This window comes from Leptinotarsa decemlineata, unplaced genomic scaffold (assembly GCF_025532065.1).
Source record: "Leptinotarsa decemlineata unplaced genomic scaffold, Ldec_3_MD MMD2_tig00001719_RagTag_RagTag, whole genome shotgun sequence".
Lineage (NCBI taxonomy): Eukaryota > Metazoa > Arthropoda > Insecta > Coleoptera > Chrysomelidae > Leptinotarsa > Leptinotarsa decemlineata.
The window spans coordinates 2,714,684-2,739,592 of NW_027412569.1; the positions used below are offsets into that span (position 1 = coordinate 2,714,684).

A 24,909-nucleotide genomic window follows, 5' to 3' on the forward strand; every position below is an offset into this window, starting at 1 on the left:
GCTTGAATTCATGGCACTAAACGGAATATTGGTTGAACATTTTTGAATTGAGGTTATATTTTCAGATGATTGTCAACTGTCTTTATTGTATTGTATTGTTTTTACATAGTTCGTTTCATAATCAAATACTTTTACGTAGGAAACACTCCAGCAAACCCCTAAATCGTCTGGAATCTTTCGGTTGACATTCTTCGAAACATTTCTATGGATTTTAGTCTTCCTCAAAATTGTTTGAGTTCACATTTTCACATATCAGATGAGCATTGAATAACGAATGTTAGTTATTATTCATAATTTCCTCTGAAATTAGATACATTTCGTATGATAAGAAAGTAGTCAAACCCTACATTTTCTGAAAGCTCATCGAAATGATTTCCTAGATGTAGTACCATTCACAGAGTGTTCCATTAAAGTATTGGATAAAACAGTGCTCTCGGGTTTTGATTTGTGAAGGAGATAGGTCAATAAATGAAAATCATATAGAGAATGAAAATGCATTTTTTTTAGGATATTTGGTGGAAATGATCAATTTTGAAATACACAGAACCTGTTTTTGGGCATGAATCACACCACCCACCTTTTTCTTTTCCATAAAAATGTTGGATTGCACAAATTGTAGACTTTCTTCGTCGGAATCCAAACTGAAAAGATAGGAGACATCAACCTTATCCCACATCCCAATTTCTACAATATTTTAGGATGATGTGCTGGACGCTTTCTATAGAGAAGATTTTCACATTTGAACTTATTCATATAGTATACAGATGGTGGAGGACCGCAAATGTTCAAATCCCAGAACCACAAACAACCCTTCTAACCGCATTCGTTTGTCCGTATTTTGGTATTTCCCTCCCGACATTGCCGGAATCCTAGGTAAATATTCTTTTGGATAATGGGTCCGGAAACGCTGACCCTATAATGTATGTCTGGAAATTAACTTCAATTGTTTTCAGCCCTGTTCTCACATTGTGAACGTTTTACGATTGTTTAACGTGACTGGGGATATAAAATGAAATTGAATTTCCTGCAGCTGGTCAGCGTCAGCGTATTACGAAATCGTGAACGGTTCTAGTGGCATACATATACGAGTAGCAAGTGGTTTACACTTGGTGAAGGCACAGAGTAAAATGTTAGATATATTAGTAACAGCTAATAGTTTCTGTAGGTTCATGACCTGAATCTGAAAATTGATCTGAAACTTCAACGTGAAAGACTGAAATATATCACAAATTCTATATTTAATGACTGTTGGTCTGACTGAGAAAGACCAACAATACGGCTACTTACTCCTAAAAAAATCTTCGAAAATGTTTTCGAAATGTTTGTAATATATACAAGGTTTTTTATGAGAGTCACTGAAAATGTGAGAAATCAGACTCATATCAACGTTCTTATCAGAAATTACCTTTTCTATCACTTTTTTCCAGTTTGGACTCCCAACACCAAAGCGTAATTTTAACACCTCGACACGTGTTTCGATCACCAAGTTCAAGATGAAGATCTTCCTCTTGAAAATGCTCACTTGGTGGTCTCAACACGTGTCGAGGTGTTAAAATAACGGTTTGGTGTTGGGAAAAAAACCAGTGATATTCATTAACTTTCTGTTAGATGAATATCTGTATTCACTCAGTGAATAGTTTCAGATTCACATTTCTCTATTGTAACAAAGGGTCAGACTCTTAGACAAATCAATGTATTTCATGTTATTTATCTCAAATACAGCCCTCAAATGGGCTTACATCTTTTTCTACTATGACAAGCAAATCCTGGATAATATGTTCCCTGAGGCAGTTGATGGTCATTGCTCTCAACCTCGTCCTGCAGTTTTCGTAGAACATGCAGGTGGTGATAAGATTTGCCTCCGTGTTGGGCATATCACACATTTTGCAATAAGGAGGCGCAGTATTGGCTCAGGATATAAACCACTCCTTTACTGAATCACACTCATCTATTTCTGGTATCAACTTGGATAGATTCTCGCCTTTAGCCTTTGAGTTACGCCAAAACTCTCGTTTTGAGAATATATCCAATTGAAATTATGATAATGCACATTCTAATAGGATGAACTCTTTTGTTACAGCTATTCTCAAATCACTCTGTAAGGAATTCCTCTCCTACAACGTCTCTGCTATCCTGTACCTGATGAACTACGAGCAGTACGGTAGGAGTACTGCATCTGCGCAGTATTTCCTCCAACTCGCCGGTTACCTGGGAATTCCTGTCATTGCCTGGAATGCCGACAACTCTGGCCTTGAACGCAGAGCGTCGCAGTCATCACTGCAGCTCCAGCTAGCTCCGTCTCTGGAACACCAAACAGCCGCCATGTTGAGCATTGGAGCGGTACAAGTGGCACCAGTTTTCGGTCGTGACTAGTCTCATTGCGGGACACGATGACTTCATACAAGCTGTTAGGGAGAGGAGAGAGTATCTGCTATGCAGGTGAGTTTCGAGCATATTTTTTTTCTGGAGTGGTAAATAGATATCAGCGGAAATTCAAAGGTTTTCTCATAGGTAGTTATACATTTGTTTAAATGATAAAAACCAATTGACATTTGATGAGCAAGTCACAGAAAAACCTAGTAGTGCACATAGATGTTATGCATTACATCTGAAATCGGATAGAAGTCACCTGACAACATAGGTTAGGTCAGGTTAGGTCCAAAGTGAGTGGGTCTATTGGACCCTCCACCGCAACCCGTAAAAGTTCATTGCGGCTCACACTCATTTACACTCGACCAAATAAATCAAGCTTCTTAAACGAAGCCGATTAGTTTGTATGGTGAGTGGTCTTTGAGGCTCTGCTGAACTCTGATTCGGGGGCAGGAACAAAGTATGTGCTTTGCTGTGTCATCACTTTCTGAACAGAGGTGACACACACTGTCTTGCGACAGTTCGAGTCTCTGCATGTGATGATTCAAATGACAGCGACCCGAAGGCCTGTTAGACATCGTAGTTCATCCCTACTGTACTCCAACAACGAAGTAGAAGTCCATAAATATTCCCGCCATCCAGGTGTTCAATATTTGTTCGGCAAAGCCTAAAGCGACGCCAATAACAGATTCTGGTTCGATGAAGCTGCTTGCAGCACCGTCCTTTGCAATGGAGTCAGCAGCCTCATTGCCTTCCAGGCCAGGATGGCCAGGAATCCAGACCAGAGACAATCTGTTTAGTCTTCCTATTGAGGAGAGTCGTTGCTACCAATTTAGACGTTGCTCAGTAGGAGCCAAGAGCTTCCATCGCCGCTTGACTGACCGAGAATATTTTTATTGACTTGTGTATGAGATTTGATTCTTGCAATCTCTCCAATCTCTCCACACACAATTCAAAAGCGTAAATTACCGCTTGAAACCTGACAATATAACATATATGTCTGATTTTTTTTCTGTCATAGTGTCATGTCAGTTTGTCCATGAATGAAAGTTCCCATTTTGACATGAAGGATTCCTGTAGATATAAGAGTAGTTATGAATGGACTGATCCGTTCCTTGATGAAATCAATAACACTATCCATGATAATATTTGAACAATGTTCACAAAAATATTTCAAGCTAGATGCATTTCGCCAGCGTAGCTTCATCGCTGGTGTTGAAGATACCGATGAAGCTGCATTGTTAGCGAAACGCGTCTAGAATGATTTTTTTTTTAAATTTGTTCGATCTCCATTATGGATATGAGAGTGGTCCTTTAGAATGTTTAAAACAGTCCGGAACATTCAATAGTGCTCCAGCGTATTCCACAACATTCCAGAACATCCTGGAATATTTCGAAATGTGGACGAATGTCCGAGAATAAACTGAGTTTTAATTTTCTTTCGAATCTTACCGTTTTGACTCTCATATAACTGAAAGATTTTTATGGAATTCATTTAAGTTTTTTTAATCTTAATAATTAATTATTTTGTGGTTGTCTGGTTCAATGGTTAGGAATGTTGTTTTTTTTTCGACAATTAATTTTAAATCTTATGATCGGATGAACGAATGCATATTTAACATCAATCAAACCGTATCCAATCAAATAAGGGGTTATTTATAGCAAAGTATTGAATTATGAAAACTCTAAACCGTTACTTGATGAACATTATCAACACTATCGATGATGAAAATCAAATTTGGGTGTGACTCACAGAATAAATGATAATTCTTGTGGTTCTTGCCCAAAAACTAAATATTGGTCAAACCGGGAGAATCGTTTTCCGCAGAGTAAAAGCACATAGGACTAGTTTATTGAATTCGAAGACCAATTCTACACTCGCAAACAATCTGTCGGCAGAGTGACATTAGTTCTACTATGACTATGGCGTAATTCATTCGGAAAATTTCAAACTCAATCTTCTGTCATGCTTGAAAATTGATAGATTCTCAAAATGTATTGAATAACCGAAAAGAACCCAATTCTTCCTATATGTTGAATCTGTTATCTGATGTGGAAATTGGTGATTAGTTTAAACGTGTCCATTCAATGAGTCAGCGATTTTCTTTGTTTTGTTTGATTTTTTGATTAATTTACAGCTGAACTTAGGTCAAATCATTGCCATTTGATAGGTAAAAAATCATTTAAACATTCTTGATGCAGCTATTGTATAGCAACACGACGTGTTGTGGATTCTCAAACTCTTCAGTGAAAGTAGCAAAATGAAGTGTTTTTTGAATATGTTGATCATAGATGGTCAACCTCCATATTTAAATTCCTTCATATACTTCATAGCACTATCCAACTGTTTTGATGTTGAGACAAAACTTGGAACATTGAATATTCATGGCTTGAAAAGTAGGTTTTTGTCCGCAATGCAGGCTAGTTTTCAAAGTTCTGACGCTTCTAATGAAAAGTTGTATTGCCATAAAAAAGTTGTTATTAAAAGTAATAATTTTCTGTTACATCTGAATGGCAAGTACGAGTTTCAGAAGGTATAAAACATGAATTATGAAATGACGGAGCGAACGTGTGACCGGAATACGACCTAAAAGCAAGGGAAGGTATTCAGGAAATGAAGAGAGTTATTCCGGTTTATGCAGGGAAGGATGAGATAAAAGTATCTTATCGTTACACAACTTGCGGGATTCCTCAAGAGATATATTACTGTTCTATAAAAGTTTATCACGAGGCGAATTGAACAATATGATCCCCACATTCAACTTTCGTCCTGTGAAATACTTGACGTATCTACAGAGTGTCTCACATTCAGCTTCCATAAGAAGTTTCAGATAAAGAAGTGGAGTAACTCACTGGGCTTTTTTTAAATATTTTCCAATATGCAGGGTACCTACCCAGCGTATTGAAATTGAAGTTTTTGGAATCAGATGACATATATTACTTTCCATATAAGAATCATAAAAAAAAATAGGAGTGTATTTATATACACTAAGCAATTCAGAAGTTTTTCCGAAAAATAACGTCAAAATATTGATCTATTCAGCAATCCACTTTTTCAACTCATTTGAAGTGAACATGAATATTTTTCAAAAATGTGGTTTTTTCATTATTGAATAATATTTTTGGGTGTTTGAATGAAAAACAATTCATTCATTATTATTGCGAGTGTTTCTCATGCTTTTGTTACGCACCATATACATAGAACTGCATGTTCAAAATGAATACTAAATTTTTCCCTTCTAAATAAATTCAATTATATACGTCTGTGGAACAGTCCCCTGAAAATGATTCATTACTTGGCTGCTTGAAGAAATACACTATAGATCAATCAATCAATCTTTATTAACCAATTTGGTACTTAACGTACGAATACTCAAGTCAATAAAGTACTACATAAAATGTACACAAATGACATAATAATTTGTCATAGATGAATAAAACTAAAAACATAAATATCAAAACAGCACATGCTATATGACTACCACAGTTAAAGAAGGGACAAGTCATAATGAGTATCTCAAAATTGGAATTATTTCCCTAAATAATCCTGTAAGCTTTGGCAACTATTTTCAATTAGGATTTTTTCAGTGTTATAGTAGAGAATTTTTTTGCTTCGTGAGAGGATATTCATCACCATGATGTGTGCTTCAATTATGAGTAGCTACATTCATTTCAGAAATTCAAGTTTGTTTCTTATATAGTTCACACATTCCAGAATACACAAAGTGAGTCAACATGATTCCTTCGGTCCATTACTATCAGAGGAAACAATTTTTTGAACTGTTCAATTTTTTTGCAGTCATATCGATAAATACTATCTTTCAAAATCATTTTTTTGCATACTGGGTGATTCACCCGAAGGTGGCCAACCATAGTTATTTTTTTTTAATAGAACACCCAGTATTTGAATACTTCATTCGATTCCATATTCTTGTAGCTCCCTAAGGAATTTTGTTTTCGAATTTCCATTGCGGCATTGCCAAGTTATTCTAGAAAACCTTTTTTGCAGATAATATTTTTTAATTTACCACCCGTATTTATACAGCAATTAAATGGATTTTTCTAGGAATAGTCAACATCACTGTGATAATTCCTGGAATCTCAACTTTCGGAAACAATATATAGGTTGCTCGGTGAAAGCGATCAAGTTTCATTCTCTTTCGAAAAGATAATTCAACTTTTTCAAATGGAACACCCAATATTCTTTCATTTTTATTGGAGGTATACTATACGAAAAACTGATACTTTACAAATAATAAGAAAGTTTTAGTAATTGTTGTGAGCACAAAAAAATTCATTTTCTTACGTTCAATTGCTCAAATTTGTTTTTGGAATATCCAAACTAATCGCTAGTATATTAGCATTTTTCATATCATCTGGTGAAATGCGTTAAAAAATATAAGAGGGGTTGCATGAAAGGGTTATATTTGTTGTGGAGCCTCTAATAAATAAGTGACATATTTTTTGAACAGGTTGGAGTTAAATAGGAAGCCTCCATTAGTTTACTATTGAAATAAAATACAGTAATTATTCATTCTTGGTTGTAAGTCATTTATTTTTGCAGTCTTCAGAAATGTGTGTTTTGTCCCTTTCATGAATGGCCCATATTGAAAGGGACGTGGTTATTTATGAAAGGGACAGTACATAATAGGTATCTAAAAAAATTAGGTTAAAACTATCTTAAAAATAATTTTAACAATCATTATTGATTTTGAAGTTTGGTTTGGGTATAATCTAAAAAGTAATCAAGATAAAAAATGAAAGATTCTTAGTGACTAAGTGAATAAAAAAAAATGAAAATTCCTTTAATCCCACAGGTTTCGAGTGCCTGTTTCGTGCATATTTTACATTGATCACAGTCTTTAATACTTTCTGCATACTTTTTCTTACAGACGTTACACTGGTTATCATCTCCTGTTTAATCATTTGTTAGGCTGCGATTTCTCAATCTTGGACACACTGCTTCTGTTTAATTTCCATTTGAAAATTTGTTTAACATGTTTTAACTTCTGTTTGTCAGCTTTCGCCGTTTTTTCTTTTGAAACATCCAATATATTTTCTAAAAGCAATCTATCTTTTTCAGGAGTTTCAGTTATAATTGTGGTTTTACCTTCACATTCCTTCCAATAGATTTTCGAGATGGAGCTTTAGGATATGGTCTAATGGTTTGGGTGCAAAATAGGTTGTTCAAGAATAACTTGGCAATATCGCAATGGAAATTTGAAAACAAAAACTCCTTAGGAAACTAAAAAATATGGAATCGAAGGACATTTTCATACAGGGTATAACTAAATAAGTGTAAAACATTTAAGGAGGTGATTCCTCATTGAAAAAAAGATAGGATCTTTCATATAAAGAAATGTCATTGGAGCATCCCTTGTTAAGATACAGCCCCTTGAAGGGGGTATATAAAATTTGTATAACAATTTTTTTCACAAGCACTTTGTACTATCAAAAAGATACTTAGGCAGACATTTATTTGATTTACCCCATGGTTGTAAGGAGTGGAAAATGTGACCCCTAAAATTCATTTCCGATGTAACTTTTTGTCTTATTATTTGTTTACCATTTAAAAATTCATTTCCGATAGCCTGTTTTATTCTAAACAAAAAAATGTCTTCTGGGTTTTTTGCCCAAAATCAACCAGTTCGCAGCAAAAAATTATTTTAGGAACAACTACAGAGATACATCGTCATAAATGCGAAAATACGAAACTAATCTATCTAGTAGATCGCTATTAGCGATAGTGCCAATTAAATTGGTATGACACTGTCAGTTTGTGAATTTTCGAAATTGAATTAATACTAATTGTTCTGAATTTGTTACTTTAATAATTCACTAGTTAATAAAATGGCATACACGAATGGGGAATGGCTGATATGCATTACGTTTGCAGTCTGTCGCAGGGGAATGGGTTAGAAGCTTCTAGAAGATATGCTGAAATGTATCCTCAACGGCAGAATCCTTCACATAGAATATTTGCTCGACGTCATCAAAGATTACAAAAATATGGTTCATTCGACAAAAGAATGCAGGAGTGTGGTCGCCATCGAGAAGTACAAACATCACAGCTTGAGAAAGCAGTACTTGATTTGAATGGAGAACAACCTAGTACCAGTACTAGAAAGATTGCTTTCCAGCTAAATGTTGATCATATGACGGTATTTCGAATTTTAAAGGAACAACTCTCATACCCTTACCATCTGCAACGAGTACAGGCACTGTTACCGCGAGACTTTCCGAACCGTCTTGAACTTTGTAATTGGATGTTGGAAATTATTAGAAAAAATTGTGACTTTCTGAAGACGATAGAATTCACAGACGAATGTAGTTTTTCTCGGGACAAGATTATTAATTTTCATAATTACCACATATGGGCTGATGAAAACCCTCACGCTATTGTCGAAACTAACCATCAAGAACAGTTTTCTCTTAACGTGTGGCTCGGAGTTATTTTCTACCTACTCGATTAAATGATGAGGCATACGTTCAATTTTTAAGAGAAGTGCATGATGGGGCTCCCGCCCATTTTAGTCGAGTAGCACGTCAGCATTTAACTGAAACATATGCAAATCAGTGGATAGATCGAGGAGGACTACAGAACTGACCCGCTCGATCCCCGTATCTCAATCCTCTCGATTTCTCTATTTGTGGGCCATTTACAGCATTTGGTTTATCGTACTCCTGTTCGCGATGTAGAGGACTCAAGAAACTGCATCATCGATGCGTACAGGGTAATTAGAGGGACTCCAGGAATATTTGAGCGAATACGTGGCTCAATGCACCGACGTCTAGACGCATGCATAATGTCTGAAGGTAAACATATTGAACATTTACTATGATTTCTACATGTTACGTGTTTTGTTATTAATGAATTAGTTTTGTTTATTACCTTTTAATCGTTTAATGCAGGCACTAACTACAAAATAACAATAAATCCAGTTCGCATTTATTACGATGTATCTCTGTAGTTGTTCGTAAAATAATTTTTTGCTGCGAACTGGTTTATTTTGGGCAAAAATCCCAAGAAACATTTTTCGTTCAGAATGAAACAGGCTATCGGAAATCAATTTTCAAATGGTAAACAAATAATAAGACAAAAATTTACATTGGAAATAAATTTTAGGGGTTGCGTTTTCCACCCCTTACAACCATGGGGTAAACCAAATAAATTACTGGCTAAGTGTCTTTTTGGTAGTACAAAACATCAGGTTAATTTCAATATTGTAACTTTTTCAGTGCTTGTGAAAAAAATTGTTATACACATTTTATGTACCCCCTTTAAGGGGCTGTATCTTAACAGTTTATTGATATTAAGGATCCTATCCTTTTTTCGATGAGGAATCACCTCCTTAAAGATTTTACACTTATTCAGTTACACCCTGTATATTGAGAGTTCCATTCAAAAAAATATACCTTTGATTGTCCACGCTTAGCTGAATCACCCAGTATGCGAGAAAATAATTTTGATAGATAGTATTTATTGATATGACTGCGAAAAAAACTGATCAATTCAAAAAATTGTTTTCCCCAATAGCAATGCAGCTATCACGATAGTCCATATCGAAAATTATTCTTATGATTTTGTTTTTGGCAACAAGTATTCTATTGAAATTTCTACCACATTCCCATGAAATAATATGTAGAGAAATATGGATATGTTATTGCAAAGTATATGGTTAAGATGCTCTGTGTATCTACAAACAATTTCATTTTTTTCATTGCAAAAAATCTGAATAATATGGAAAGTTGCAAAACGTTTTCAAACCTTCCAGATTATAACCAAACATTTAATCTCACTTTCGAATGTTCTGGATCATACAACAACTTCCTAAACGTTGGAAGTGTTATTTTTAACAGCAGACTACTCCAGATTCTAAGGAAAAAAAAAACGCCGTTGTCACTATGTAAAAGAATTTTAATCAACTATGTGAACTAACTAATTAATAGAAAACAAGAAGCACGGCAGTGCTACCAACGAGATGTCGCCCCAGAGGGCAAAGAAAACTTTTGGTATTTCTAACAGGAAGTTCCCCTATAACTTCAAAAGTATGCCTTCCAGGTGTAAGCAGGATTTTTTCCACGGAATTTTTCGGGAAAGAATTTTGTTTTCGGAAAAAAATATAAACATTTATTGTCCGCAAAATGTATTCGTTGTATGAAAGATAGTACCTACTCACAACTTTGGTATTCACATTTTTTCAGTTGAACGTCTCATTTCGGTGGAAGGTGAAACACCATTTTGCTTTTTCCCAATACAATCATAATATTTCCCAACAGTTTGTATCGAGTTAAATTTATCATTCCTGTGATAAGCGCAATCGTATCTTCCCTGATAACTATTGTCATGCTAATATAAATTTAATTTTTTTTAATCATGCGCTTTGCCCAAACAGTATAATTGGGTTACAAATCGGATCTCACAAAATTGTAATTACTGGTGAAACCTTTGAGAACAGACCGTTCAATAATTCGTGTCAATTTCAAACCCCGGCCTCTTTTCAAGAACCGCAATAATTCGCTTCCTGCGTACAAAAGGAAAGAAGAGATAGGCGGTCACAAAGGGTGTAGGTGATGGAGCCGCTTCTGTGAAAAAGATTCCATTTTCTCAAGACCTCTGGCTTTTTATGTAAGGCGTAGAAGACTGCCTTTTTGCGATAATGATGATGCCAAACAAGAATATGTGGGAGGAATTGATCGGGTCGGAGAGAAAACGAGGGGTTCAGACAGTTTACCTGATTGAGAATATACATTCTGTGAAAAACTGAATACCTAAGATTTTCAAGATAATATTATGAGTGGTATTCGCTAAAAAAACTTTCAGAAAAGATCCGTTACTATATATCGAAATATTTCATTGGCTTAACATTTATAGAATTTCTGATCATTCCCACATTGATTTCAATTTAAAAGCCACCGGTATAGACAGCTGTTTCAGCCTATTGGGCATCGTCAGTACCGGGCAGGCGGTCCTCGATTGAAGACAAAATGTGAATAACCAAGAAAAGTACTCGATAAAAATAACTGTGTCAACGCAAGCGAGACATAAGTGGTAGCACCTATTGGTGTGACACCCAAGTCAACTTATCAAGTTTAATGTCGGCGTTGGTGGTTTAACCACAACTTCGGTAGCAGAAATTTGGGAAGCTAACCAGGAATGTCATCGGGAAACAAATCCACATGTTTCCAGAAATGATATGGAATCGAGAAAGGTTAATGCAGTCAAGCATATATAGATATATAACATTTAACGGAATAATTTTGTGATAGAAATATTTGACTCATTTCCTGCCTTTGACGTTCCTAATCCACACATTTTGTGAAAGAAATTGGATGCAATGGGTATTCGAAGCGGAAATTTCCGAATGCGAAAATATTGATTTAGGGATCCCACAAGGAAGTATACTTGGACCTCTTCTTTTTCTCTTGTACATGAATGACTTGCCTAACATCATCAAAGTAGGTAGGTTGTCCATGTAGGCAGATGCCACTTGTATAGTTATTACAGGGGATAATTCCCAAGAAGTTTCCATAAAAACTGACAATGTTTTTGCAGATTCTTCACCATGGTATGATATCAATCAATCAATTTTTGATCAAGACAAAACAAAATACAAGGAATTTTTATTGAAATGGTTGGCCAGTTGAGACATTACTGTCTGAATAGAAAATTTTGAAGTAGTGGTGTAAACCATGCCCTGAATAAAATAACTCCGGCCGCCACTGGTAGCCATAAACCAACTATGACGTGGTCAACGCCGCGCGCCGCCTCGATTACTCTAGTATACGCACCGGTTTCGATGGAATCCCGGCGAATAATGCTACCGACTTCGATGGAATTCCGAAGAATCTTCCAGTGCCTTCGTTAGCCCAATATAAACGTCATTCACTCGCCCATCGAGATAGTCAAGTGGAAGTTACAGTGCGATACGCGGAGCTAGCTAGTTAAGCGACAAACACCCGAATAATCGTGGAAGTTTTAGTTGAAGTGTTTGTTACATTTGAAGTGAAATAAATTTGAGTTTGATAATTGATCAGTGCAGTCTATATTTAGTAAACTCACGGGTAAAAACCCAAGAGTATCTATAAGCCTGAGCTATAAATTTCTTGGCATTATGATTGATGAAAAATTTGATGTCTGAACAAATCAACTATGTGGGCAAAAATCTGAACCAATAATTTTTTGCTACATACTAAGTTTACCCTGAGCAAATTATTGCTAATCAATGTTTACTACGCTCATTCAGCAATTAGTTATAACATTGTCACATGCAAGCAAGAAATGAAATGTTTTTGGGTATTTATTTTTCAGAAAATATTTATATCACTGATTTTCGATCTAGAATATCGAAAATTGTTTAGATCAGTCGTTGAAGAGAATAAAATCCTTACTGTACTGTGAATACATTTATTGAAAATATTATTGTTCGTTCATAGTAACATCAAAAATATCTAAAAAATGCGGATATTCATGATCCTTCGATAAGAAATCATAACAACGTACACTTGAGAAGTTTTCGAAATGTATCTCATGAGCGGTCGCCAGAATATACTGGAAGTTCCTATTTCAACTTGCTGCTAAGAAATATGAGAGAAACTTCTATCAACAAGTTCGGAAACTATCTTGGCCAATAGTCATATATATGCAATCAATGAATTTTTCTATTTGGTTAAAACTTGATGTACATTCGTGTATATATATATATATATTATATATATATATATATATATATATATATATATATATATATATATATATATATATATATATATGTGTATATATGTATATATTTATGTATTGACGAGCCCAACATATATTTTATGTGAAAAAAAATTGAATCAAATTAAATTGTTAAGGCGTAGGTTGAAAACATTTTTGTGTATAGTCATGTAGATTGTGGAATATGACATCTAGATATTGCATTAGATAGAAAGATAGATAGATAATTCTATTAATTTCCATAAATCATTTACATGACATGACATAAGTCCAATGGTAGTCATAAAGATAAAATAAATATAATAGTTTGAGTAGTCAGGTATTTACACGTCACAACATCAAGTAATTGATGGAGCATACAATATACAAATATAAGTCTAGAGTTGGATGCCAACTATTTACAAAACTTGTTGAAAATATAAAATAAAATGTACATATAAAACATATTAAAAGTGTTCAAAATGCGTCTATCGGTTACTGGATGCAGTTCTAATATTCAACTCAATGTATTCAGCTAGTGAATAAAAGGAGTGATGAAGCAAAACATTCTTTAGGTCGGATTTGAAAATTTTTTGATAATTTCATGCATTCAGGAAGCAGATTATAAAAGTAGCATCCAGCATACAGGGGAGATTTTGTGTACCATGTTTTGTTGAATTAATTTAGGTGTATGTTGTTTTTATATCTATTATCGTGCTCGTGAAAATCGCTATTTTTTAATAATTTATCTTCATTATTAAATGTATAAATTAATAACTTATATAGGTAAACACACGGAAACGTTAATATATTTTTCTGTTTGAAAGTATTTCTACAAGATTCGTTATAATACATGCTAAAAATGAGTCATAAATCGTTTTTGTAAAATGAAAATTCGTGTTACTTCAGTTGACCTACCCCATATAATGATATTACAGCTGATTGCAATGTAGACAAGAGCGTAATACATGTTAATCAAGTGGTTTCTGTGAAAGTTCGATTTGAGACTAGTAAAAGTATAATACAGTTTATTCAGTTTTTTAAATATGTTATTAATTTGATTGTTGAAGGTTAATTTGTAATCCAGCTCCATACCAAGGAATTTCGTGCTTTTTGGTACTAAGATATCAGTGTGGCCTAAGTTGAATTTCATGTTGTTGAAGTGTTTTTGAGGACTACTGAACTGGATAAGTACCATTTTTTCCATATTATTAATGAAGTAATTTCTCTCACACAATTGAGTGAAGTTCTTCACTACTAGTTGTATATCATTCATCAAGTTATCTGTATCACTTCTATAGGAAATTTCCGGATTACAGACATCAGAAAATTCCATTCTCCAAGTTGTTTCCACCCTTATCTTCACAAAAACAATTCATTTGAACTTCCAGACCCGAGCAACTATCTCAACTCTTTCCAGATTCTCTGTTTTGCGATTCTCACTTTGATACGCTTGAAATTCAGATTACCGTCATACTGTCCTAACAAAAGGAAATTCCTGAACGAGCCAGGGAATATCTCTTTCAACTTAAACTCTGATGAAACTTTGATGCAGGAACAAATTCACTGCATGCTTTAATTGAGTTATTTCGTCGTTCGAACGTAGCTCTTTGATTAAATGTACGGGTTGGTGGTGGAACGTAATTCAAGTTGTCGAAATAGAATAGTGGATTGCACAGAGGTTTTACTCCGGGAACTATTGTAAAGTCAACATCAATTTCTCAAGTTGGTGTCTGAGATAAAAGTTGGAAAGGCACTTGTGTTTTATATTTTTGAAATTCTGTACAGGTTAGGTAAGGTCCAAAATGAGTGGGTCTATTTGACCCTCCACCGCAACCCACAAGGTCTATTGTGGCACACACCTATTCACACTCGACCAAATAAACCCAGCTTCTCAACGAAGCCGATAAGTTTGTATGGTGAGTGGCCTTTTAGGTCAGATGGTCCTCAGCGGGGCAGGAACAAACTATGTGCTCTGCTGTTTCATAATTCTCCAAACAGAGGCGACACACACTGTCTTCCGACAGCTTGAGTCTCTGCATATAATGATTCAAATGATCACTAAGAAGGCCTGTTAGACATCGTAGTTCATCCCTATGGTAGTCCAACAACTGTTTGGTATCAAGCTTCGAAGGATGAATACACGCCTTGAAGTGAGCCAATCCTAGAAGATTCTGCCAGCATTCTATAAATCTTCTAGCCATCCAGGTGTTCAATCTTTGTTTGGCAAATCCTAAAGCGATGCCATTGACAGGTTCTGGTCCGATGAAGCTGTTTGCAGAACCTTCCTTTGTAAAAGAGATAGCAGCCTCATCGCCTTTCAGGCCAGTATAGCTAGGAATCCAGACCAGAGACAACCTGTTGAGTCTTCCTATCGAGAAAACTCGTTTTCAGCAATTTGCTACCAATTTAGACGTTGCTCGGTTGGATTCTTCCAATCTCTCCGCACACGATTCAATAGCGCTGGAACTACAGTCGCATAGGTTCCTAGGCAGGTTAATATGTCTCTCCTGGGTTTGCGACTGAAAACACCTGCACCAGAACTGGAAGGTGTTTTTGATCCATCTGTGAACCAACAGCTGTCTGCTCTTAATATTTCCTTCTCCCGGGGGATTCAGTCCTCTCTACCTGGGAACAGTACTTTATAAGACAGTTTGTACTTGATAGTTGGAGGCATGAAGTCAGAGGTCATTTCCAGAATGCTGTGACTTCCAGAGTCAACCAACAGTCTGTTTTACTCTGCATTAAATTGATTTGTACAATTGGTAATGTGCATAGGTCTATATGCAGTCCACCTAGCCTCTCCAGAAAAATATGGAGAGGAGGTAGATCTTCGCCTGCGCCATTTTCTGTGAAGCCGTCGGCCATAAGTGATCATTGGTCTGTGATCATCACATGAACCCAATGGATTTGTTTGGGGCCTAAACCCCAAGTTTTACAACAAATCATTCGACATGTCCATATGGACAGTCTGGATTTGTGTAAAATGTATTCCAAGTGAGCGTTCCAGGTTAAGTTCATATCGAGGAATGACCTCACCATTGATTTTGTACAGAGTGACAATTCCTAATTTGGTCACAAAACTTTCTTCAAGCTGTGCTTGGTATTCGCGAAGCAATTGTTTTCATCGGTCTATCGGCAATATTCAGTGGTTACTATTATCAGAGGAGCCCCAATATCGCGTTCAAATCTTCAATACTCAGACCCAGAATTTTTCCAGTTCTCACCTTTGATAATCTCATCAAAATTTCCTACTTATTTCACAGTTTCGGCTTCTGATATGTGTAAATTAATTTTGACTGAATGGGTGGGGTGAAAATTCACCCTACACTATAGTATAACAATTTTCAGTTGAAGGTAACTCATATACAAATTGAACTGAGAGCTAACGGCAACATTTCTATTGTCTATGCATCGCCATTGTGAATAATTGAAAAGTAAGATGATTCCATAGAATTTGCCCCCCGTAACAAGATAGCTTCTGAATTTCGATAGGATTTACGAGCGAATAGGTGGACCAGTTCCTTAAATACTTTGAAACATCGGTAAACTGATCAACACTTCGTAGGTTTATTATATTTGCGTCCTTAAAATGCCATATATATATAGTTTCTTCATTATCAAGCGTCCTTATCTGTGCGTTCTGTTTCTTGTGAAGGTGACTTTGTTTTGTATTCAATAAATATATTTTATTATATTTATTAAATAGACTGTTATATTTATTAACTTTAAAATATAAGATAGAGCTGGCAGATACTTGTTTTTCAAAATACATTATCATTGATTTTCATCACATTCACACTTTATTGTGAAATAATTAATTGACCTAGTCATTAAAGTCAGGTATAACTGTCATCAATTAGTTCCTAGAATATTATTAGTTTCTAGGTAGATAGTAATATTTCAAAAAGTATATATAAATCACAATATATGTAGAATTCAGTTTGTTAGTGAACACGCTTGAAAAAGATACTGTGCAGCGAATAAAGTGTTTTTCAAAATACATCAACTTTAAAATAGTTTTTGAGGTAAGTAAACAACTGACGAATAGCTGAATGATATGATTGAATTTTATTATTTTTATAGTGTTAAGATGGATGCCGTAGCAGGTCCAAGTAATGTACAAAGAAAGCGAAAGTTCATGTTATTAGAAGAAAAACAGATTGTCGGTAGAGTGTACGGAAATTTAGAAAATACACTCCGTACAGTGGAAGCTGTAGCTGTAGTGTTCATTTTCAACGCGAATATCCGTGTCGACAATTGAACGCATTGTACGTGAAAAAAAGGTGATTGAGATTGTGCAAGCTCCAAAGGTACATTGTCTTGGTAGAAAACAAATTTAATTGGACGAGTACCAGAAAAATTTTGTACGCTATACCATTCATTCTTTTTTTTTGAGAATAAAGCGCCAACCCTCGAATCCATTAGGACAAAGGTAAAGGATAATGAGCTCATTCAAAAAATAAGCAAAGAGAAGTTGAGGGAAATAATAAAAGAAGGTTTAAAATTCATATATGCCAAACGATCCCGTGAATCTGTCTTAATAGAAAGAGAAGATATAGTCTCAGTAAAGGGCAACGACTAACTGTCGCTCTTATAGGTAGCGAGAGTGGCTTTTTAGACGATAGTGCACTAATTTTTTTATTAAAAAATACGGGGGATTATCATGAAGATATGGACGCCTAATGCTTTGAAGGATGGTTTGAATCCCTTCTTTCACGAGCCGAGCGAAATTCGTAATAGTGATGGATAACGCTTCTTATCACAGCCGACTAGTAGAACAGCCTGCCAACTATGACCATCAGAAAAGCAGACATGTAGAGTTGGCTAGGACAAAAAGGACTTCCATTTTCCGAGGTTAGGTAGCTCGTGAAAACGTGACATATAAAATTTCTGATGTCCAACGTTTATTAGAACTCGCAATGAAACGGATACGGAAAGAAGATTGGGCTAATGCTGTAGCCCATGTGATCAAGGACGAAGAGGAAATGTGGAGATTGGACGGGATGGTAGACACTGTTTTCGACCAAAAAAATAATAAAATCAAGTGTGACTGGGGATTCCTCTTCGGATGAGTCAATGGATACTGAAACTTCGTAAGCATAACATAGGTAATTATTTCTTTGCTTTGTAGTTCTCTTTCTATATAAAAGGAACATAATAATCATTTTGTGAATTATTCTGTTTTTTTGAAGTACTGTATTAGGCAAAATAAGAAAAATGTAATCAGTTTTACCATTGACACCAGGTAGCGCCACCTACTATAACGATTCTTACGTAATTACCTATGTGTTCAAATAAATAAAAACATATTTTGGTACGCCTCTGTTGAGTTGGTAAAAGGATTATCCGTTGGTCAGTTCAAGTGCAACGTTGCTAATGATTCACTTCAATTGAGATTTATTCTCCAGCGATTCGAATCCAATGTGAATCGCTACTTTTGCAAAGGCACCGCTCTGAGAGCGCCTCAAGGATTTTCCTGTAGTGTTCATGTTTTGTCTTCAAAAAAAAAGTTATACAATTCAGAACAATGAAAATACAGCGCCCAGTACGGAAACAGTAGATAATGCATTGAATACAACAGGAACAAGAAACAGAGCAACAGCTCGAGTATTGCGACCGTTACCACATCGCCTTTGAAAATTTCTACCGCAGTAGTAGACGAAACGTTAGGCATGAAAACCTGCAGACCACGGTCAAAAACCTGGAAAATAGCTTTCATACAGATTGGTACATTGTTCATATGGATTTGGCAGGTTGAAAGTTAATTTTTTGCTCTCTACTGTTTCTAGTTTATTAACTTATCTTATTTCACTATGTCTATATTTTATATTATATTGTGATTTTTAACTTTCTGATTGTAATTCTCACAGTCACACACAAACTGGAAACAGTTTATGTGACTTCCTCGTTTATTAACCTAACTTATTTTTACTATGACTATATTTTATATTGTACCTGAAGTTATTAAATAATAATAATAATAATATAGATATTGTGATTCCCAATGTAAGTAAGGTTATCTAACGATCGTTTGTTAAATTATAAATGCAAACTCTCATATCTGTAAAACTTTTCGGTCGATAAATATCCAATCATAATTCTAAATGAGACATAATTCAAGGTGGAATATATTATATACATTACCAATTGTACTGGTATAGCAAATAATGTGGAACAATAACAAACTGAGAAATAAACAATATTCTAATTAGAACACCTAATACGTGCCAGGACAGCTCTTTTCGATGTATGCCGATCTTATGTTATTAAAACATTATGTAACATTGAGATAGGGAAGGATTACGACGAGGATCATGTAATTGAAACAAGGTAGATCAATTTGAGTTATTCTGAATAGAGGAAGTTTTTCTACGAAGTCGTTTCATTCCGTTCCTTATAAATGAACCTGAAGTGAGTTTATTACATGGCGATCCTGCCAGGATGATTCCAGGATTACCACGTATGTTATTAACGGGTAGATACTGAGAAATAGAGACGAGTTGCATTTGACATCTTCCAACATGGGATCCACAGAGAGTAAAGAAGAAGTAATCATAAGCCAAGCCGGGAACAGTGGTGGAGTTTCAGCTAGCAATGGGTTCTCCGTTTCCGAAGTACTAGGCATAGTAGCTTTCGCCTGTTTCATTTTGGCACTCGGCGCATTTCTAATAAAGAGGTGCCAGAAATCATTAGAAAAGAAGATAAGAAGAGAGATAACGAGGAGTCAGGAGTTGGTATAGGCGTAAGGAGTGAGAAGAAAACGAATTTCATGGGTGGTTCACGCATTCCAAAGTGAAAACCAACAACAAGTAGAGTGGAAATTGGATGACACATGGAAAGACATTTTAAGGTCGTATTTATTTAGTATAAGTTTGTGTATCAATATATCGATTTATTTTCGTCTTTAGCGTAGCAAATGAGCATCATAGACTTATTTAGATACTCGTTTGAAGAACTCAAAGTTTTTAATAGGAATTTAAATAAAGATAGCAAAGAGAGGCGAGTCGATCTAAAAGCTATAAATCGCAAGTTTGAAGAATTAAATAGGATTGAATCAGAGTTAAATGAAGTGAAAAATAAATTCAATGCGGGCCCTAAAGATGCAGATATAATTCAAAAAGTTAAGTTATATGTTGAATCTTCAAACAAATTATTAGTCGATATTCGAAATACCTTAGAGACTAGATTAGCTAATATTACAGAAATTACTAGAAGTTTTACAATAATGGGTGAAAAATTTGATCTCAGAATAGCGTCAAGCTTATTGCCTATAACCGACAATTCGGAGGAATCTGTAAAACAGTTAATAGATGCCATTGAATTATACGATAGTCTTTTAAACGATAATGGAAAAATAACACTAACAAACTATGTCCTTAAAACTAGATTGTCACAAAGTGCAAAGATGAGATTAGAGTCGTCATATCCGTCTAATACTGATTTAATTAAAGACATCAAAACACACTTGTTGACAAAGCATTCTGCCGCAAGTTTATCAGTTGAATTACATAACGCAAAACAAAAACATAAATCAGTGAATGAATTTGGTAAATCAATCGAGGAATTACTGGTCGATTTGACAATAGCGCAAGCCGATGGAAATGTCGAGGCAATGAAAATTCTTAAAGTTGCGAACGAAAAACTGGCAATTCATGCTTTCGCGAACGGACTGCGAAGTCACGATCTGGGAACTGTCATAAAAGCTAGGAACTATAGCGCTTTGAAAGATGCTATAACGGGAGCTGTAGATGAGGAATGTACGGGAGGTGCAACCTCTTCTTCGCAGGTGTTTCACATGCGAGGGAACTCAAAACTTAATAATTTCAACCGTACGAGTCGAGGATTTCAGCAGAATAATAGGGGAAGACCAAATTTCAGTACGGACAATTCAATAACTCACAATCGAATAAGATCAGAGGAAGTAGTTTGCATAGTAAAAATAATTTAAGGGGTCGAAACCAGGGACATTTTCGCGGAAATTTTAGAGGGCGTTGGAATAATCACAACAACCAAACTTTCAGTCCATCTCGAAGAGGGTTTTTTATGGAAAACGCTCAGGATGCTGAATTAAACAACCCTTCCCCGCAAGCTAATCAGTTTTTTCGGTCGAGTCAGTGAGAATGTAGGTGATTATAAGGTTTTAAGTATGAATGGTCTTAATTATGTATGTATGAAAAACGGAAAAAGTGAGTTGAAATTTTTATTGGATACGGGTGCTTCGGTAAGCGTAATTTTTACATCATGTATAAATAAAAATCAGTTTGTTGATACGACAAATAGAATCAAAATAAACGGCATAGCGGGTTTTGTCTTCACGCAAGGCTCGGCTAATATTACATTAGAACTATCTGACGTTAAGATAGGTCACGAATTTCATGTGGTGAATGACTTTGGTAGTGATATGAATGGTGTTATTGGGTCAGATTTCTTTGTCAAGCACTCTGCAATATTAAACTACGAATTATGCACATTCTCTATATATATAAACAATCGGAAACTGTCGATTCCACTGCAATCCAAGTATGAAAATTATATAACGATTCCACCAAGGTGCGAAATTATTAAATATTTGCAAGTACATAACTCAGATGATTGTATTATCATACCAGAAGAAATTTCAGAAGGTGTTTATACTGCGGGAATTATTGCAAAGCCTCACAACCACATTATACCTGTTAAAATTCTGAATATTACGGATAAAGAGGTACACTTGAAAAATTTTAGGCCCAAAACTGAAAATATTTCAGAATTTGATGTTCATACTTTTGAAACACACACTTTTCAGTTGAGCGTATAGATAAGTTACTCAACTCCATAAATACCAAAGGTCTTAATAAGCAGGAAAAAATAGCTATTGATAAAATCTGTGCAAAATATGCGGACGTATTTCGCTTTGAAAATGACCCACTGACGGTGACAAATGTCTGTAAACAGACCATACATTTAAAAAAGGATGCCATTCCGGTATACGTAAAACCATACCGGTTACCGCATTCGCAGAAAGCGGAAATAAATAAACAAATTGACAACATGCTGTCAGAAGGAATTATAGAGGAAACAAGGTCCGAATGGTCGGCACCATTGTTAATAGTACCGAAAAAAGAGGATAGTAAGGGTAATAAACAATGGAGGATAGTTATCGATTACCGTCTGTTGAATAAACGCATTGAGGATGACAAATTTCCATTACCTTGCATAGATGAAATTTTAGACTCACTCTCCGGAGCGATGTACTTCTCACATCTTGACTTATCTCAGGGCTATTATCAGGTTGAATTGGATGCAACATCTAGAGCTTACACAAGTTTCACAACCGATAAAGGTCAGTATCAAATGACGAGATTACCGATGGGGTTGAAACTGAGTCCAAGTGCTTTCTCTCGAGCGATGACCATAGCAATGTCAGGGTTAAATTATGAGAGATGTTTCATTTATTTGGACGATTTGATAGTTTTCGGGAATAATTTGGAAGTTCATAATCGGAATTTGGTAAAAACTTTGCAGCGATTGAGACAGGTCAATTTAAAACTAAATCCTTACAAATGCGAATTCTTGAAAAAACAGATATTGTATCTGGGTCACGTGATTTCATCTGAAGGAATATCTCCAGATTTTGAAAAAATACGTGTTATACAGCAATTTCCGGTTCCAAAAGACTCGAATGAAACTAAACGGTTTGTAGCATTTGCGAACTATTATAGGAAGTTCATTCAGAATTTCGCGGATATCGCAGCACCGCTTAACAGATTGTCAAAAAAGGGTGTAGTATTCGCTTGGAGCGAAGAATGTCAAAAAGCATTCGAAACGCTAAAGCAGGCGCTGGTACAACCACCAATTCTCGCATATCCTGATTTTTCGGAATCAAACGTTTTTAAATTACGTACCGATGCCTCAAATTTGGCTATCGGAGCAGTTCTGTCAAATTCAGATGATAAGCCGGTGGCGTTCGCCAGCAGATCGCTGAATAAAGCTGAAGTCAACTATTGTGTGATAGAGAAAGAATTACTTGCTATTTGTTGGAGTGTGAAAAAATTTCGTCCTTATCTTTACGGGAAAAAGTTCATTATCCTTACAGACCATAAACCATTATTATATCTTTTCGGTATGACGAATCCTTCAAGTAGACTAACGAAATTTAGGTTAACACTAGAAGAATATGATTTTACAATAAGTTATGTTAAAGGAAAAGATAATGTAACGGCTGATGCATTAAGTCGTATAAAAATTGACTCCGACGAACTGAAAGAAATGTCAGTTAATTCCTGTCAAGTCATGAATGTCGTGACAAGGGCACAAACGAAGAAATTGGGCAACAATTCACGGGAAAAGTCCAATATCTCTTTCGATAACAGGCCTGATCATCCTGGTGTCGTAGAATTATTGAAACCACCTAAAGAATTTGTTCAGTTGTATCTTTTGTCGAAAGTTGAGTTTCAAAGAAAAAAACGTTCTGAGTGTAAAATAAAAGGGAATATATTATATGATGAAAAGGCAAATACTATTTATATGAATCAGGATGAATCTCGATCAGCGACTGCATTCGGTGCATCGTTGAGAGACCTGAAGGAAATTTGCCAAGAATATGGAATTCCAGAATTAGTTATAGTAAAAGAAGATAGATGCGCATCGTTATTAAAAAACATTTTGGAAATTCCCAATGAAATTCGAAAGGCAGGTATAAAAATAAATATAATAAAAGCTCAGCAACACATAACTAGGAAGGAAACCCAGCAATTAATTTTGAACGATTACCACATGTTACCAACGGGAGGGCATGCTGGAATTAATCGCATGTATAACAATATTAGAAAACTTTACTTTTGGTCTGGTCTCCGAAAGGATATCGAAAATTTTGTAAAACGTTGTGATGACTGTCAGAGATATAAGTACTCAAGACCGCATCGGCAACCAATGAAAATAACCACAACGGCTACCTCAGCGTTTCAGAAAGTTTTTCTTGACTTGGTGGGCCCTTTAGACCAAGACAGGGAAAATAACCGATACATTTTGACGTTGCAATGTGAGTTAACAAAATTCGTAGAAGGGTATCCATTAGAAAATAAAGAGGCAGTAACAGTCGCGAAATCATTCGTAGAAAATTTTATTTTACGATTTGGTATTCCAGAACAAGTTGTGACAGACAGAGGCACTGAATTTCTAGCGTCGACCTTCAAAGAGTCGTGCAAACTGCTAAAAATCGAACAGCTGAATTCAACGGCGTATCATCACGAAACCATTGGAGCATTGGAAAACACACATAAAAATCTAGGTGATTATTTACGCATACATGCATCAGAGCATCCAGACACCTGGAGCTCATGGATACCATATTGGTGTTTTGCATATAATATAATGAGCATTGCTACACAAGTCGACCCTGTATATAATTTCGATGATTACCCAATTCAGTTAAAATTTAGATTGCAAACAGCTTGGAATGACGCGAGAAATAATTTAATGGTATCAAAATCGTTACGAAAACAAAAACTAGATATTAAAATTAATCCTGTTAATGTTAGGATAGGTGATAAGATATTAGTAAGGAACACATCTTCAAATAAGTATGATCCTATCTTCAAAGGTCCTTATATTATAGTAGAAGATAAAGATCCAAATGTTGTAGTTAGAATAGATAATAAGCTGGTAGAAATACACAAAAATAGGACAAAATTGTTTATTGAATGAAAAAAAAATATTGTTTAAATTTTTTTTTTTTCGTCATCGGGGGGAGATGTACTGGTATAGCAAATAATGTGGAACAATAACAAACTGAGAAATAAACAATATTCTAATTAGAACACCTAATACGTGCCAGGACAGCTCTTTTCGATGTATGC

General features: G+C 35.4%; 1 protein-coding gene across 1 annotated transcript in view; it reads left to right on the plus strand.

Annotated features, from left to right (window-relative positions):
* The window catches only part of Nmdar2 (glutamate ionotropic receptor NMDA type subunit 2), a 521,025-nt gene that overhangs the window by 224,549 nt on the left and 271,567 nt on the right, over positions 1 to 24,909 (plus strand). The window contains 3 exon segments of the mRNA XM_074176310.1: positions 2,081 to 2,330; positions 2,332 to 2,413; positions 2,416 to 2,439. Coding sequence (XP_074032411.1) covers positions 2,081 to 2,330; positions 2,332 to 2,413; positions 2,416 to 2,439 — 356 coding nt within the window.